Source organism: Anolis carolinensis, chromosome 1 (assembly GCF_035594765.1).
Source record: "Anolis carolinensis isolate JA03-04 chromosome 1, rAnoCar3.1.pri, whole genome shotgun sequence".
In the NCBI taxonomy this organism is placed as follows: domain Eukaryota; kingdom Metazoa; phylum Chordata; class Lepidosauria; order Squamata; family Dactyloidae; genus Anolis; species Anolis carolinensis.
Window position 1 is genome coordinate 56,599,069 of NC_085841.1, and position 19,545 is coordinate 56,618,613.

Here is a 19,545-nt window from a genome sequence, read left to right on the forward strand (position 1 = left end):
GAATCCATGGATCACGGAAAACTCTAGTAATAGCAATAGAGTGTCTGTTCCAAAGAAAGTCCTTCAGGTGTAAGAGGCGGCTGAGGATTGAGGAATTACCAAAGATGAGAAGAACCCGTTTCACATTAGGGCAGCTTGGTAAAAAATGATGGTCTTGGAGGTCCATCGCTCCATGCTGGGGCAGAGAATTTTTTATGATCTTTTTGTCTCGCCATCTGCTGTGGTCCCGGTGTTGAAATTGAAGCAGAATCTGGTTCTTTTGGAGGACCCGCCTACATCTTTTCTCAGCTACTGGATCACAGTGATTAACAGCTGCTTCTAAAGAGGGGTCAGCATGTCTCAGCAAGCTTTTGTTAACCCCTTGTTTGCCCTGAGAGGGAGGCTGCCAAAGGGATTCTTGTAGGTTTTTCACTTGTTCAGCAATCTCATTTAGTCTTCGTAATACGAGAATCATAGATTCTGCTGAAAGCAAGCATATCTCTTTGCAGGATTGATTAATAGTTTTGTGGGAGGTGCCCGGAGCATGTCCAGAGAGTTCCAAAATTCTATCTCTACTACTTCTCTGCACAGGCGAGAATCCTGGACTAGATCCTCGAGAGTTCAAAGGGGACAAAGGGGAGATCAGACTTGTGTTTGCTGAATTTATAGTGTCTGATTTAGGGCCTAAAAGTGAAGGTCTGTTACTCACTGTATCCGTCTCCCTGGCTGGTAGGTAGGAGTCAATTCTCATTTGTTTTGCTATTTGAAAGGATTTATGAACCCCTGTAACATTGCTGGGGCTAGCTCGGTTTCTTTTCCTGCCCTTGGATGGCATTTTGGCTTGGGAGTTGTTGATAATGCTGGGGTTTTTTCAGAGCTCAGTACAAGAGCTGCTTGCAGGACGCCATTCTCCAGCTCCTCCTGCAGGGCAGAGAATCGAATACCAGAAAAGAAACAACCAGGGCCAGCTAACACCTTCCAACAAAGGATTCCCCAGGCAGGAAGCAACCAGGCTTTGAAGCTGCAAGACCATTAAATGCAGCTAATTGCAGCATTCATACTTGCTGCACTGAGACTATTCATTGCTGTTCAACCTGGCCAACCAAGAATTCCACAAGGTAGAAAGCGGCCAGGCTTGCAAGCAGCAAGGCTATTCAGTGCTGTTCAACCTGGCCAGCCAAGATTTCCCCTAGATAGAAAACCCTCAGGTTTTGAAGCCACAAAGCTACTCCGTCCCATTCAACTTTCCCAAGGAAGGATGCCCCTATATAGAAAGCGGCCAGGCTTTGAAGCAGCGAGGCTATTCAGTGCCATTCAAATTGGCCAAAAAACCATTCCCCTAGAATGCAAGTACCCAGCCTTCCAAGCAACAAGCCTATTCCATTGTATTCCAGCTCACCAAACAAGGATTCCCATAAGAAGAAAACGGCCAGGCTTTGAGGCAGCAAGGCTATTCACTGCTATTCCGCCTGGTCAACAAATGATTCCCATAAGCCACAGCAATGCGTGGCTGGGCACAGATAGTACAGTATAAAGCAAACATCTAACAACCATCAATAGTCTGAGTAGTGCACAATAGAGCATCTCTTTGCTCTTGGTGTTCTTTTCTTTAAAAACATTTGGGTAGCTCTGACAGCCTTGAGTCACTTTTTAGCTTCTTTTTCTCCTCCCCTCCTCTCCTTCAGAAAATATTTTAAAAAGATAGTAATAATAATAATAATAATTATAAATGACGATCCCAACAAACAGAAAACCTTCATTCTCTGAAAACTGCTACCTAGTTACCTACCTACCTATTATTTCAATCCTTTGCAAACAAGTTCTCTCTGTTTATATTTCTCTCTGTGCTCTCTGCCTTCTGAATAATAATAATAATAATAATAATAATAATAATAATAATAATAATTGTGCGGTTTTCTGGCATTGTATATTTTTGCCGCTTCTGTGACTGTTCATTTGGGTTTTGATGATTCAGTAGCTCACTTGTCGATGGATGTCCAGAATCAGCAGCATCCACCGCGGTCCTTTTTATCCTGGGTGACTGTTCTGCAATGGTTCCGGTCCTTCCTGGAGGGTCGTTCCCAGATGGTGTTTCTGGGGGACTCCTGCTCAGCCCCACAACCACTGTCTTGTGGGGTCCAATAGGGTTCTGTACTGTCCCCCATGTTCTTCAACATATACATGAATCCACTGGGATAGATCATCCGGAGTTTCAGGGTGAGGTGTCATCTGTACTGGATCTAGATAATCAGTGTCTACAAAGAATGCCTGGAGTTGTGTGGCCACCACACATTCCATGACCTTGCCCAAAAAGGGGAGATTGGAAAAAGGCCAATAGTTGTCCGATTGAGTGAGGTCCAGTGATGGCTCCTTCAACAGCGGTTTGATCACAGCCAATTTAATCTAGAAGATCTGAGATTTAAATTTAAGAATAAAAAATTAGTGGAGGTGGAAACTGCTCTTTCTTGGAAGGAATGGATACAAAATTCAAGAGGCAACTTTAACAAGCTAGAACAACAAGGTGTACTGGACTGATTTGAGAGGCAACAGCTATATAATTGGAAAAAGGATTGGTTAGGTAAAAATCCCAGATGTAGAGAGCTGAATAAATATGAAGAATGGCTAAGCAAACTTAAAAATCAAGAAACTTCAGGGAAAGGATTAATTGGGAAAATATACAATTGATTAATAGGGGAAGAAATAGGGCTGAAGCTGTTAGTTTTTATTAAATATGTTTTAGAAAGTGAAAAAGGAAAACAGTACAATCTTGCTGGTCAAGAATTTTGGATATGACATTTGTTTAATGGTGAATGAATTATATGGTAAAGGAAAGGATACCTGTTCAGGCCTTGGTGATGGGGTTATATGTCTGTAAAATGTTCATTGTTTTTGTGTTTTGTTTCACCGTAAGTTGTTAATGTATGTAAATAAAAATATTTTGTAAAAAAAACAAAACAGCGGTTTGATCACACGCTAGAAATTTGCCTTCCCGAAGGGAGGCATTCACCACCACCTTCACCCACTCCTCCAAACCCCCTCTGGCTTCTTTCACCAGCCAGGATGGGCAGGCATCTAGGATGCATGTGGTAGCCTTCACTTCTCCAAGCACCTTGTCCACATCCTCGGGCTGCACCAATTGAAAAGAATCCATCAAAATAGGACAAGCAGGTGCTCGTGTTACATCCTCGGAGGCTGCCATTAATATGGTGTCAAGGGCAGAATGGATCAAAGCGACTTTGTCCGCAAAAAACCGAGCAAATGCATCACAGCGGGCTGCCGAGTTGTCAGGGATCCCATCCTGGGAGACGGGATTTAACAAACCTCAGACAACCCGAAACAGCTCCGCCGGACAGTTTTTTGTGGATGGAATATTAGCTGCAAAGAAAGAATTCTTTACAGTATATTAAATAGGAACATAGCCGTGTTCGGTTGCTCTGCCTTAAACACCACACGCACTCTAATCCCCTCTTCTTTCGCTTCATCGCTGCCAGCTCCTCGTTGAACTAAGGAGCTGGTTTAGCTCAGGTATTCGAGAGGGGACGTTCCAGAGTGTCTATTGCCCTAGTCATCTCCCCATTCCAGAGAGAGAGACTAGAGCATTGACAGGATCACCACCTGAGGTGGCAGGAAACTCCCCAAGAACCATCAGGAATCCATCCGGATCCATAAGCCTCTTGGGCCGGACCATTTTAATAGGTCCTCCACCCCTGCAGAGGTTAGGGGGCACAGTCAGCCTAAACCTGATTCTGGGATTTCTTCGCAGTGTGATAGTATTTGTGCCATATTGTTAGTGTGTGATCTTAGCCTCTTAGAAATTGTTGGTGCTTGTCTGTGTATTACCATTTGGAATAGCACTGCTCTAGAATCTACATTAATGACTGATTGAAACCAAACTTGATATTCAAACATAGCTTTACAACTCAAACATTTTGATGCAGGTTCAAGGCCAATCAGGAATCTTTGGCTTTTTCAAGAAATTGTGGTGTGTTGGTTTTTAGTCTATTCTGACTGAATGGTTGAATGGCATTGGAGGTTGTTTGATATTATTACTGTTGTATAAACCTTTGTTTTAACTTCTGTTTTATTATCTTCTTGTGTTTTAAACTGTGTATATTGTTGGTGTATTTGCGCTGTTACTTTTGTAACATTGTGAGCCGCCCCGAGTCCCCATGGGGAGATGGTGGCAGGGTATAAATAAAGTTTATTATTATTATTATTATTATTATTATTATTATTATTATTCTACAAGATGTACAATTTTCAAAACTCTGCTGTTGTAGTTTGACAACAAGGCACAATGCTATGGAATCCTGGGATTTGTAGTTTAGTGAGGTTCCAGTACTCTTGCAGAGAAGGTTAAATACCTTATAAAACCATACGTTTTAGGGTTTCATTGCATTGAGCCATGAAAATTAAACTAGTGTCAAACTTCATTAATTTGGTGGTATAGATGCACCCCTAGTCCAACATTCAGACTTACACAATATTCGTAAAGGAGTTCTTTTCAAACTTTTCAATTTTGCATTAGTAGTGGCAGTCTGCTTCTTCACAAGATCTAATATTTCCCATTTCTTTAACATTTGTCAAGTACATTTATAATGAGTTTAGCTTACTTTTGTAATGGATGGCAAACCTGAGCCACTGTTGTCTTTCAAGAAAAAATTACCTGTTACTATTATTTTCTCAGTGCCAGTTTAAGCCTACTAGAAACTTGTTTTAAAGACTTGAATATGTTTTTCACCTGCTGATTTATGTGTGTGTGATTGTAAATAAGCACCACATTTTTGGCATTTTTGTAAGCTGCCTTGAGTGTTCTTTCCTATATAAATTATATACATTTTCTATATTAAGAAATTAACCTGAGAGCTGTGGGGTTGTACAATAAATTTCAGCCATGTTAAGATAATTAACTGCTATTTTGTATCTTATATTTCAGGTTGATTTAAGAAACTGAAAATTCAGAAGAGACGTAAAATTCTCAAAGTGATAAAGCAAAAGACTTGCTTTTTTTCTGAATTAAGGGCTCAGTGTGGAGCCACCATGAGCGATGTTACAATTGTGAAAGAAGGTTGGGTTCAAAAAAGGGGTAAGTGTAAAATGAAATACATAGCACAGTAATAATTAAGACATTCATTGTTAGCTTTTTATTTTTACCAAGTGATATGTTGCCATATATTTGTTTTAGTGATAAGTAATTATGGCTAATTTGTCTTGAACATTTTTTAGAGAGAATGTTCAATCTATATTTTTAAGGAATTATTCTGAGTTTTATAACAATATTCCTTGTTGTCTTCAGTAATTTACGATTTTCTTACTTGCATGACTCTAAAAGCACAAGTGGTTTGGGACAAATCAGTGCCTTACTGATTTGTAGTCTGTTTAAATATTTAGAGTATGCCGAAGTTATCCTGCAGGCATATTGCAATAAATTGTTATTTTAAAAAAGGAAATTTCCACAATATCTACAAAACATTGATCAGTTTTTTTAGACTTTTTAAAAAGTTTTAAACTTACTTGTTGTTAAATAAGTGCAACATGGATGCTTATTTTGTTGAAAAACAGAACAAATTTGTATTGTGATTTTATGGACAATTATATTGTTTCTAATTTATTCAAAAATATTGTATCTATTTTGAGCCTTATTGCAGTTCTCACTCAGGTATTTGACAAATAACAGTTGTGAGTGAGTCTGTTATAGGTTTAGTTCTTATTATGGGCTGAACCAACTAAGGATAGCATTTTGCCTTAAAAAAGTAATTTGTAATAAGTTTGTGGGGGTAAGAAAATTATACATGTCCTGGTGCATTAAGTAATAGTGTGATTATCTTTATATGGAATGAGAGCTAGTGAAATGTTGGAGATCTTTTAAAAATAATTTTGCTTGAATCTAAATTAATAAATGGAAATAGGAAAAGATTCAGCTGAGTTGTGCATTGTTGTGTCTAATATATTGGGTTTGAGGTATTATGTCAGATGACATATGCCTCAGTTTGTTTTTAAGAGTTTGTGGAATTCAAGTATGTATAGTTAAGCTATTTTGTTCTGTTAATTGGAGAATGAGGAAATTTGAAATTTGAAACAACTATTCTAAACTATTTAATATGTGTAGCTCTCCTGTAATTCAAGCAATACTTGTTTTTGCACCTTTATTTGCAAAATATATTCATAGGAATACAATAACCACAAGAAAAATTCCCGAAGAATACAATATAACCAGAAGAAAATAAAACACATACTTATATTAATTTGTATACATTCAACTTAATTCCTGCATTTTTGTATTAAGCAAATTCAGATGTTTTGACTTAAAGTTTGATAAGCAGTTCTCTATTCTTGGAGCTTCTAGAAGGTATGGGGAAACCCAGGCCCATGGGCCAGATGTGGCCCCTTTGGCTCTTTTCTCAGGCCCTCTGTCTCACAGATCTTTCATGCTGCGTCCCCATGTTGAGAGGAGAACTGAGGCAATCATGTGTGTTTAGAATGTTTTTTTTAAAACCATATATAAAAATGCAATTTGTTTTCAAGACATTTTTCTTCTTTGTAAAAGGAGACAAATTCCAGTATGGTAACAGAAACCTTTCTTGACTGTTTCACAGCTAGAGACCAAGCGAGTATGGCACTCTAAAAAGGCAATGTTTGCTCCTTTTAAAAGAATGGCAAACGAAATGAAAATATAAAAAGTATTACATATTAATTAAAGTATGTAATTTATCCTTATGTTGAAATGGTCTTGACAGTGGCTGCTATATGATATGTGGGCATGGCCACCTGGACATTTCCAGTCTTGATTGTAGCTATGTTTTAGCAGCTTCAGGAAAAAAGTTGTAAGATTTACAAACAAAACAAGTGAATTAATGATAATTTCTCATCAGCAGTTTTTAGAAATTTCTTCTGTTTCTTTAGACATACTAATTGAAAAATATTACTGTATGTATTTTGTGCATCAGGTTTTTAACTTTTTAAACCATTCTGCTGCAAGATTTAGTGACAGCTGAGGGTTCTCATGCCAGTTTTTAGTCTGATAATTTAACCTATTTTGGGAACAAAGTTCAGTATGCTGGATAGCTTATTTAAACTCCAGATTGACTCCCTGAGTGGATTCACTATGCTACTGACATAGAAGCCTGGTAAAATGTCACTTTATTTTTCTTATTTCCAAAAACATATGAATTACTAAACAATTCTTGATCGTTCTGTTACTTTGCTTTAGCAACACAGTGTTCCATAATGCTCATTTGAATAAGATTAAAGATCACTGAGCTCAATGTGTAATGTTCCTCTAGTAATAAAATGTTTTAGACATCACAGAGTTTATTTAGTTTGATAACTTTTAATTATTATAACTGGAACTGGAAAAATAATGGTTAATAAAACCCGTACAGGAACTTTATACCACAGTGCATAATGTACATTCATAAAATGATGAGGTCTGTTTGTTCTACCATTTAAAAGTTGATCTTTCTTTTTTCATCGTTCTATGTGAATGTGCACAGGTTTATACTGGCCAACACACATTTTGGTTAGATGCATAAATTTTAGACATGTTTCTGGGTATATTTGAACTGCTGATTCCAAAAATGGCACTTTTAGATACAGAACATGTCCCATATATTCATCTTCACTCTGTTTGCCCATAAAAAAATCAGGATATTTTAATTTAGAGTTTAAATTAATATCTTTTAAATAGGAAGAAAACATATTAAAGGGTAAAAGAAAAGTTACTATATGAAAATCTTATTTCATACCAAATATCAAAATTTAAATTTAAATTTAAATTTTGTAAATTCAGCCATTCTAAGAAATTAGAGCCGATACAATCTATCCAAGGCAATTTTCTGAATCAACCACCCCAAATAATGCCAGAAACAGGCCTAAAAATCAAGAATGAAGAAAAAAATGATAGCTTATAAAATTATAGCTTTAAAGTAGAGAAGTGATCCATTGTGAATTTATATGTGTGGATAGATATAAAGTGTTTATTATGTACAATGCGAAGTCTCCTACCGGTATTCCAGCTGGAAATAGATTTGTTTGTCATTACACTTGATGCACGCAAGATGAGTCCCTAAGATAGGGACAAGGTCTGTAGGTTTGATTTTAAGTTGAATTTGTATTTAAGTTAGGACAGGTACATTTTTAAAGTGTAACTCCAGCCAGACGGACGTACACACATGGATAGCATAGGGAAAGGTTGACACCTCTGTGGTGTTTGTTTTGCATTCTGTGCCCCTGTTCAGAAGATTTCACCTTACTTTCTTTCTCTGTGATAATTGGATTTTCCATTCATGAACTCTTTGAAGTTTGCCCAAAGATTTCATAGCGGTCTGTACATCCTAAGTTTTATGCTAAGGCCAAACCATAACTTGACACAATCCATTACAGTGATCTTGGACTATAAGTATGGCAACTATAAATTGATGTCCTTCTCAAATTTGTTTTCCTTCTTAATTCCTTTGGCTCCATTATTGTAATGGGAAATAAATCTTGAGACATTTTTGAATGTTGGTCAAACATCAAGGGACTAATTCCTGAGAAGGAAGTCACATTTTAAATACCGTAGAATGTGAAACCTGTGAATGTGATGGCTGACATTTCCCCACTGATTTTGCTGGAACTAAAAATTTAGTAACTTTTTCTGGCACTGACCAAATGATTAATTTTTGTATTTTATATCTAAAGCATAAAGGAGAAGATAGATAGATAGATAGATAGATAGATAGATAGATAGATAGATAGATAGATAGATAGATAGATAGATCTGGATATTAATTTAAACGCTTCAGTGAAATAACATATGTTGTTTGTGACAAATATTTTTCTTGAAATATCTAAATACTAGCTTTTTCCCGGCCACGCGTTGCTTTGGCTTATGGGAATCATTTGTTAGCCAGGTGGAATAGCAGTGGATAGCCTTGCAGCCTCAAAGCCTGGCCATTTTGTGGAGTAGCTGGAGTAGCACCCTCAATCAAAGAGCCGCTTTGAAGCCTGGCTACTTCCTTAGTAGGGGAATCCTTTGTTGACCAGCTTGAACTGCACTGAATAGCCTTGCAGCTTAAAAGCTTGGCCGCTTTCTACATCGGGCATCCTTTCTAGGGCTGGTTGTATGGGACAGAGTAGCCTTGTGACTTCAGAGCTTGGGGGTTTTCTATCTAGGGGAAATAATGGTTGGCGAGGTTGAATAGCATTGAATAGCCTTGCTGCTTGCAACCCTGGCCGCTTTCTACCTTGTGGAATCCTTGGTTGGCCAGGTTGAATAGCAATTAATAGTCTCAGTGTGGCAGGTATGAATGCTGCAATTAGCCATCTTGATTAGCATTTAATGGCCTTGCAGCTTCAAAGCCTGTTTGCTTCCTGCCTGGGAGAATCCTTTGTTGGAAAGTGTTAGCTGGCCCCGATTGTTTCCTTTCTAGAATTCCCAATTCCCCTGTTTTATTTACTGTCTTGGTTTTAGAAATTATATTATTCTGTATTATTATACCACAGTAAATATTTCATATTACAGTAGAATCTCACTTATCCAACATTCGCTTATCCAATGTTCTGGATTATCCAACACAGTCAGCCTTTTAGTAGTCAATGTTTTTGTAGTCAATGTTTTCAATACATTGTGATGTTTTGGTGCTAAATTCGTAAATACAGTAATTACTACATAGCATTACCGCACATTGAACTACTTTTTCTGTCAAATTTGTTGTATAACATGATGTTTTGGTGCTTAATTTCTAAAATCATAACATAATTTGACATTTAATAGACTTTTCCTTAATCCCTTCTTATTATCCAACATATTTGCTTATCCAACATTCTGCCAGGGTGTTTATGTTGGATAAGTGAGACTCTACTGTATATTTATAATCTTATATTATCTGCTTAGAACTGGATTATATGAGGTTCTTTCTACACAGCTGTATAAAATGCACACTGAAGTGGATTATATGGCAGTGTAGACTCAAGATAACCCAGTTCAAAGCAGATAATATAAGATTATAAATGGGTAATATAACTGTGTGGAAGGGCCTTGAGTCTACACTGCCATATAATCCAGTTCAAATCAGATAATCTGTATTTTATGGGCAATGTGGAAGAGGCCTGATTGAAGAGGCCCTGGGTGCCATTAAATGGCTGAATAGGTTGCTAGGAGACAAAGTGGGTGGAGCTTAGCCTTCTAACTGGCAGCAATGGGAAAGAAACAGTTATTCCTCTCCCTCTAATTAGGACTTTATTTTCCTTGTTTTTTTAATGTAAAAATACAGTCCGGATGACCATGTCTTTTGTGGCCAAATTTGGTGTGTTTTGGTTGTGTACTTTTGTTGTTTAAGTTAAGGGAAAAACTATCAGAACAGGGTTGTTGTATGTCTTTCGGGCTGTGTGGCCATGTTCCAGAAGCATTCTCTCCTGACGTTTCGCCCACATCTATGGCAGGCATCCTCAGAGGTTGTGAGGTATGGAGAAAACTAAGCAAAGAGGTTAATATATATCTGTGGAAAGTCTAGGGTGAGAGAGGTCAGTATGAATGTAGTGTAGTTAATCACTTAAATTAGCATTGAAAAGCTTATCTGCTGTCTTCTTCCTGCCTCTGGGGCATCCTTTGTTTAGAGTCGTTAACTGCCCTTGGTTGATTCATGTCTGGAAACCCTCTGTTTTCAGAGTATTGCTTTTTATTTACTGTTCTGATTTTTGAGTTTTGTAATACTGGTAGCCAGATATTGTTCATTTTCATGGTTTCTTCCTTTCTGTTGAAGTTGTCCACATGCTTGTGGATTTCAATGGCTTCTCTGTGTAGTCTGACATGATAGTTGTTAGAATGGTCCAGCATTTTTGTGTTCTCAAATAGTATTCTGTGTCCAGGCTGGTTCATCAAATGCTCTGCTATGGCTGATTTCTCTGGTTGAATTAGTCTGCAGTGCCTTTCATGTTCTTTGACTCTTGTTTGGGCGCTGCGTTTGGTGGTCCCTATGTAGACTTGTCCACAGCTGCATGGTATCCGGTAGACTCCTGCAGAAGAGAGAGGATCCCTCTTGTCCTTCGCTGACCGTAGCATTTGTTGGATTTTCTTCGTGGGTCTGTAGATAGTTTGTAGGTTGTGCTTCTTCATCAGCTTCCCTATGCGGTCAGTAGTCCCCTTGATGTATGGTAAGGACACCTTTCCTCTGGGTGGATCTTTGTCTTGACTCTCATGGCTTGTTCTTGGCCTTGCAGCTCTTCTGATGTCTGTGGTGGAGTATCCATTGGCTTGTAGAGCCCAGTTTAGGTGGTTGAGTTCACCTTGGAGGAGGTGAGGTTCGCAGATTCTTTGTGCACGGTCTGTCAGGGCTTTGATTGTGCTCCTTTTTTGACTTGGGTGATGGTTGGAGTTTTTATGAAGGTATCTATCTGTGTGTGTAGGTTTTCTGTAAACTGTGTGGCCCAATTGTATAAATATCAGAACATTTATACATATACTAGCTTAGGGACCCGGCAGTGCCCGGGTTATTAGTAGAGGCCATTGAGTTGTTTTGGATATTATGAATGGGCCCATTGCTGCAGATCTGTGGCTGATGGGGTTTGCAATGGGAGACGATTTGGATGAAGGTAGTGCAAATCCCATAATCCTTGGTCTATCCTCCCCCAAACTGCTTCAAGGTGTAAAGTGTCATTTGGGATATGTGTGCCAAGTTTGGTTCAATTCTGTCATTTGTGGCAGGTGCAGTGGTCTCAGGAAGTGAGTGAAGGTATTGTAAATCCCATCATGCATGGTCCGGTGTCCCTTAAATCGCAGCAGGAGATAAAGTGGGTGATGAGGGGTATATGTGCCAAGTTTGGTCTTGATCAGTCATTGGAGTGGGTTGCAGTGGTCTGAGGAAGTATGTAAAGGTACTTTAAATCCCATCTTCCCTAGGTCGTTGTTCTGTCACACCGCAAGAGGACGTAAAGTGGGCTAGATTGCACCTTTGTGTCCAGTTTGGTACAGTTTCGTCATTCATGGGCATCACAGTGGTCTGTGGGAGGTTAATTGGATGAAGGTACTGTAAATCCCATCATCCTTGGTCCATCCCTCCGCAAACTGCACCAGGACGTGAAGTGGGCCACATTGCACCTGTGTGTAATGTTTGGTACAGTTTCGTCATTCATGGGTATCACAGTGGTCTGTGGGAGGTGAATTGGGTGAAGGTACTGGAAATCCCATAATCCTTTGTCCATCCTCTACCAAAATGCTGCAGCGGGTAAAGTATGTCATTTGAGATATGTATACCAAGTTTGGTTCAGTTCTGTCATTCGTGGCAGTTATATCCCATCATCCTTGGTGCATTCTCCTGCAAACCACACCAGGGCGTAAAGGGGGCCACATTGCACCTGTGTGTCAAGTTTGGTACAGATTCATCATTCATGGGAATCACAGTGGCCTGTGGGAGGTGAATTGGGTGAAGGTACTGCAAATCCGATCGTCCTTGGTCCATCCTCCCCCAAATTGCTGCAGCATATAAAGTGTGTCATTTGGTTCAGTTCTGTCATTTGTAGCAGTTGCTGTGGTCTCAAGAAGTGAGTGAAGGTAGTGCATGTCCCATCATCCTTGGTCTATCCTCCCCCAAACTGCCCCAGGACTTAAAGGGGTTCATGGGGGTTGTGTGTGCCAAGTTTGGTCCAGTTCCGTCACTGGTGGACATCGCAGTGGCCTGTGGGAATCGTAGTGATTGAAAGTACTACATATCCCATCACCCATGGTCCATCATCCTGCAAACGGCACCAGGACATAAAGCGCATCATGGGGTAGGCTGTCTGGAATTGTGAGAGTTGGAGTCCAAAACACATGGAGGGCCCAAGTTGGCCCGTGCCTTGTTTAAAGGCTTTCATGGAATCCTAGAGTTAGAAGGGGCACCCAAAGGCCATCTAGTCGAACCCCCTTCTGCCATAGAGGAAGACACCATCCAAGCCCTCCTGACAGATGGCCATCCAGTCATAAATATGATTGGGAGACAGACTCCTAGATTTGAAAGGGGTCTCTGAAGGTCATCCAGTCCAGCCCCGTCTGCCACAAAGGAAGACACCATCCAAGCCCTCCCGACAGATGGTCATTCCAACCATACATATGATTGAGACATTTATTTATTTCTGATATTTCTCCCCTGCCTTTCTGCAATGGACCCAAAGTGGTTTGCAAGGTCATTAAACCATGTGCTAACATCCACCATATAAATAAAACATAAAAGTAACATCAAGCAATAGTAGTATAAATAAGACATAGCGGGGTTCAGTGGGGGCAGATGAACTACAGCTCCCATATGCAAGTCCATCATCCATGGTCCATCCTACTCCAAACAGTGCCCGGATGTATAGTAGGTCATGGGGATTGTATGTGTCAAGCCTGTTAGAGTGAGTAGGCCAAAGCCTCTTTGTGGTAGTTTTTTGCCTCAGTAAAAACTGAGGGGGGGGGGGGGGAGAGAGTAAACCATCTTTAAAAGGAAAGATTAAAAAGATAGTCATTATTTTCTCTTTAGTGTGCTGTGAATAGTACTGTGTCCCAATGAGCCAGGGAAAAGCTGCCTTCTTTGGAACAACATTGAGGAGGGAAGATGGCGTCCTGTTTTGGGCCTAGCAGCCTGCAAAGGCCGAGACATGTCAGTAGAAACGCTGAAGGGGGGTGAGGTGAGGGAGTAGAAGTTTTCATAAACATACCCGCAAACATTGTTTAAAAGGAAGCATTAAAACATGATTATTTTCCATCATTAGTTGGATTCAGAATGCTGTGAATGTGTGAGTGAACTGTAATTCCTAGCAGCCAAAGTTTTTTATTATCAGTATGCACGGTTGGCCATGTCGGGTGTATTTGGTCCAGATCCGTTGTCAGTGGGTTCATGGGTTGTAGGGGTTATGTGTGTCAAGTTTGGTCCAGGTCCAGCCTTCCTGGTAGTCCCAGTGGTATTTTTGATTACAAAAGTGTAGGCCGAAGGCTGTTAAGTGTACCAAAGCTAGCGTCATTCTGAGGAGAGAGAGTAGGCCGAACGAAGCCTGCTGGTAGTCGTTTTTGCCTCAGAGGTCCCAGTGGCCTGTGAAAGTGGCGGCCAATCAGAAAGCTGGCCCATATTCCGGCCGGCCAATCAAAACGCTGGCACATACACCGCCCGACCAATCAAAACGCTGGCACAAACATACAAACATTCACTTTTATTATATATATAGAATAGATATAGATATAGATATATAGATTTATTTATTAATTTTGGAACAGTAATTCGGTTAAATTTAGTTTGCTTTTTCTGTTTGGTTTAAGAGAGCCAGAATGGTAGTGTTGTTTGATGGTTGGATTAGGACTCCAGGAAGCCAGTGTTTCAACCATGGAAACTGCCAAGGTAACCTTGATTAACTGACATGCTCTCTCAGCCTCAGTTGAAGGCAATAGCAAACTCTCTTAACAAATCTTGGGAATAAAACCTTGTGATAAGTTCGCCTTAGAGTCTCCATAAGTTGACAATAGTGCTTTTTAGAAATGCTTTATGTATTGTGATTTGTTCTCTCCTTGTGGAAATAGGTGCGGGATATAAATACAGTTTTATTATTTTGATATGTCGTTTTGACTTAATTTTTCCTGAATTGTTGTGTATGACTATTATTATTTATTCTGTTCTTCCTTGTTGTAAGCCACTCCAAGTCCCCTGGGGAGGATATGAAATCTCTTCAGTGATAAGAGAACAAGAAATTGGTATCCTCGTGTAAGAAGGAACTTGTAGTGATTTGGAATTAAGTTAAAAAATTCAAAAACTATTTTCCCCCAGTCTGATTGTAATATGAAACTTTAATCAAATGCTTAGCTGTTATGGTGAAAGAAAGTATGTTGCAGTTATCCAGAAGATCATGATATGCTTAGGAAAAGTGTTTTTTCTAGCTTTTTCTCAACCAAGTTAGTGCTCTTGTAAGTTCAAACCACTCCATATAACACCATAGTAATCCATGACTTGATAAAGAAAGAAGATGATTTGATATGTAGAGATCTGTAGAAATACGTCTAAACAACCTATGAAAATTTGGCAGATAATAGTTCAAAGAGTTGGAAGAAGGAAACTTTTTTATTTTATTTAATATCCTGTATTTCTTCCAAATAGAACTCAAGATGGGCGATGGGGTCAGCTGATTTCTCCTGGAATTTTGTGGTTATGGCAATACTGAAATAAGTCTATTGTCCTGGTTTAGTTGCTGCAAGGCAAGGTTGATGGAACAGTTTGAATCTTTCGTGTTCTTCCTGTATTACAAAAATGCAATGGAGGAAAGTAAACAATTTCTGTTTCTTCTGCTTTGGGTTGGAGTCTCACATAAAACTGATTCAGACCATGATCTGCTATTCTACCCATTTTGGAGGTGGCAGATGTTTATGGGAGCCTTATGTTTTTGGTTACACTTTTTAAACTAAATAAGACAGTTAAATTCAACATTAGTACAAATGATAATATTAATTTATTTTGCACCTAGATTTGATTAACTTTTTTGTCACAGATGGTGATGGCAAAATATTTAGAGGGAGAAAAAAAATCTTCAAACTTTTTCCAGTTTCCGATTGTTGATGGACTCCTTTATCTCATTGAATGTTTTTTTTTTTTTGGTAATTTCATGTTCTTTGGATTGAAAACCTAATCATAATACTCGCAATAATGTACTATACTATTCTATACTATGCGTCCTTTCATATTTAAGTTGATAACGGCTTTGATTAAATAATTATGTCATAGTAATTGCTATTAAAAAACATAATTGTAAGGTGAATTATTGTCCTTCAGAACATCACCATTCATAAAGAAGAGGGAGGAATCAACAGGTTAACTACAGGCAGTCCCCAAATTACAAACAAGATAGGTTCTCTAGGTTTGTTCTTAAGCTGAATTTGTAAGTCACAACAGGTACATTTTAAAGTATAACTCCATCCATCCATCTATCCATCTATCTTGAGCAATAGCCTCCAAACTAAGGCCTGTGGGCCGGATTCAGCCCTCCAAGATCATTTACCTGGCCCCGTCATCAGTTTTAGACTTAGGCTCGCTTAAAGTCTGAAATGATGTGAAGGCATACAACAACAACAACCCTAATTAACTTGACTATCTCATTGGCCAGAAGAAAGCCCATACTTCCCATTGAAATCCTGATAGGTTTATGTTGGTTAAAATTGTTTTTATTTTTAAATATTGTATTGTTCTTTCATTGTTGTTGTTGTTTGCACTACAAATAAGACATGTGCACTGTGCATAGAAATTTGTTCGTATTTTTTTTCAAATGATAATTTGGCCCCTCAATAGTCTGAAGGATTCTGGACCGGCCCTCTGCTTAAAAAGTTTGAGGATCCCTGATTTAAGAGTGTGTGTGTGTGTGTGTGTGCTTTTGATAACATAGGGAAGGGTTAATATCCCTGTGGTGTTCGTTTTGCTATTTGTGCCTTTTTTCAGAAGATTTCCTATCCCTTTGTGTCCCTGTGATAATTGGATTTTGAAAAAAATTGGCTTGTTGTAGAAACAAGGATTGGTGAGAAAGTTTCAGTGGTGACACCTTTTCCCCATGATAACTCTTTCAGGAATGATTTTCCCATTATAGGAGTAGATTTCTCTCACTTTCTGTTATCTCACCCCATTCTTAACTATGAGTCATTTGTAAGTTGGATGTTTGTAACTCAGTGACTGCCTCTACTGCAATTTATTGCATACATTCATAAGTGAGAGAAGTGCTAGATTTCAGTTAGAGGCAAGAGAAAAGAAATATAAGTTGATGGGTTTCTGTGAGTTTTCTGGGCTGTATGACCATGTTCCAAAAGCACTCTCTCCTGACGTTTCGGCCACATCTATGGCAGGCATTCTCAGAGGTTGTGAAGTCTGTTGGAAACTAGACAAGTTGGGTTGTTCAGGGTGGGAGAAAGAACTCATGTCTGTTGGAGACAAGTGTGAATGTTGCAATTCAAGCTCACGGACCTGCTGAAATCTTTCCACAGACCTCCAAGGGATCTATAGATAGCTGGTTTAGAACTTCTGTTACAGAGGCATCTAAAAATAATAATAATGAAAATACTAAAAGCAGGAATTAAATGTAAAGCTGGCAGCCTCAAAATGCAGTTCAGAATCTTTGTGCTAAGGTATAGAAAGGCAGCAGAAAAATTCTACAGAGCTTTCCAGTTGGCCTACAAGGAATGAAAGGGAAAATAATTCAATATATTTTTTTGTATTTACCAGCCTCACTGTCCTTGAGCAAGTAAAAGGCCTTTTGTAAATGACTTCATAATATAGATAGGCTAACAGTGGTGAAGATGGTTCTTCAAAAAGCCTGGATCTAAACTGCTAAATGATTTCAAGCTGTCAGTTTGATTTGGGACTAAAAATGTCTTGGCAATTATAGTTGTAACTGGAATCAACCTGCAAACCTTCACCAGTATCCTGATGCCATATTCTGTGCCACCTGAAATATTTAATTGATCACAAGGGTATGAATAAATGGTACAAAATCAGCACACTCTAGATAGCTTTGTAGCTGAGATCAGCAGCACTGAATCCAGAAGCTCACTTAAATGGCATTCTTGGGACAATGTTCTTTCCTGATTAGTCAGTTCCCCATGTACAGCACTGCTGTCTTTCTGTTGAGTTTGTACTCCTAATTTCCAAGGGGTGGCTATCTTGTTTGGATAAGTCCTAGTTTATATTCCTTCAGCCTCCCTAAAATTGCTTCAGAGCATCAGTTCAGGAATATAACTGGCTCCACAGAAACATGAAATCAAAGAGCCAGAATGTCATCCATGCATTAATCATATTTTAGTCCAAACCCTAAGTCCCTGTAAATGATTTTATGTTATCATTGAAAAGCACAGGGGAACAAGATGAACTCTTGTGGCAATCCATTGGCCAGTGGTCTTGTGATGGAGCCAAAGTCCCCAAGCGCCATCTTCTGAGACCTTTAATCCAGAACCATTGTAATAGTATGTTGATTACATCCATAGTGGATGGTATCATAAGCTGTAGAAACAACAGAGTTGTATTGCCCCCAGCTCCATTCCTTGCATCCAAAATCATTGTCAATCATCATCATCATCATCATTATCCAGTATTATCAGGAGTTCAGAAGCACATGCATGTTCATAAAATTTCATCAAAGAATGGCAAATCTGAAACTGAGCAGTTCTTATCAGCTAGATCCATTCAAGTATGATCTCAGCTCTATTTGCTTCAAGATAGTGGCCTCCATCCTTTTCCTCATGAGGCTTTAAATGCCTGAAGTTGACCAGACCAGTCTTTGCTGATTTAAAGTGACTAAAGTTTTTTTTATTATCGTTTTATTGTAATATTTATAATTATATTGTTTTTTATTTCTAATTGTTTGAAATGATCAATAGATTCATTCAATAGCTTGGGTTCACACTGATTTATTAAGCAGGATGAGCAGGGATTCAGAGAACATTCTAAGCTGCAGATAGTCATTATTATATTAGGCTGCATCTTGAGCACAGCTTTTCCTGCTAGAACAATTATATCTAAATGGACAAACTAATGAGTGACTTAATCTGCAAAATTCAATCAAATTGGAAGCTTGTTGCTTTCTAGATCTTATTTCAAAATTGTTATTTTACACCCAGAACAGCTGTATTGGGAAAGATTGAGAAATTGCAGTAACAGTTGAGAAGTAAGATTTCCTCTGACTGGTGTGAGAGGAACCAGTGAGAGTGATAGACTCTTCAGGCCACTTGAAATCCTTTGAGGGGCTGCATGTTGTGCAGGTCTGCTCTAAAAGAAGTGATTGAGGCAACATTTCTATTCTGCACCATCTATCGACACGTGTTTTTAAATGTTGGTGTACAAATAATTATATAAAGAAATTTTGCAATATATTAATGGAGAAGTTTTAAATTTGCAAAACAATGTGTCGGGTTTTTTTTTTTGCAGGAAGTGTAAATACCATGTTTTACTACTTGATAAGCAAAAGGACATCTGGTTTTAAATGTTGCTAAATGATAGTTAAAAGGTTAAATAAAAGCTGGAAAAGCTCTGAAATTTGAAATCTTTGTAACAGCTAGTAATATGACTTACTGAAGACATTTTTGTCAAAGTTGAGGAAGTTAGAGCTAATTAATTTCTTGGGAGACATATGATGAAGTAGTAGGTGTGATAACATATTTGAGTAACATATGGTCATTATGGGGCACCTTTCTAATGACTGAGCAGCAAATTAAAAATAGATGTTTTTGCTTTTCCATACTAGTTCTTTGTTTATATTATATATAACTACATTTGATTTCATTGTATGTTAACTTTACTTGCTCATGTTTGAAATGAAAGTTTGAAATCACAGGCATCTCTTCATGTGGTATGTTTAGATAATGCTCTGTGTGATATATAATTTTTAATGTAAAAGTTGTGGAGAAAGAAATCCTCTTCAAAAATTGTAAATATGTGTCCCTATTCACCCAATGAAGAAAATATATCACATCTTTTGTATGGAATGAGAAAAGCCAAGAATCAAGTGGAAAGTTCTTATTGACAATAAACATAGAGGTGGAATCAGTCTACCAGACTTGAAACTATATTTTGAAGCATCTGCAGTTTTGTGGATGAGGGATTGGATGATACTAGA

General features: G+C 38.5%; 1 protein-coding gene across 3 annotated transcripts in view; it reads left to right on the forward strand.

Moving 5' to 3' along the window:
- The window catches only part of akt3 (AKT serine/threonine kinase 3), a 219,739-nt gene that overhangs the window by 30,305 nt on the left and 169,889 nt on the right, over positions 1 to 19,545 (forward strand). For all 3 annotated transcript variants that reach the window (XM_062974929.1, XM_062974934.1, XM_062974932.1), the window contains exon 2: positions 4,916 to 5,065. In XM_062974929.1, the coding sequence (XP_062830999.1) occupies positions 5,020 to 5,065 (46 nt within the window). In that variant the 5' untranslated portion in view covers positions 4,916 to 5,019. The remainder of the gene's footprint in view (positions 1 to 4,915; positions 5,066 to 19,545) is intronic.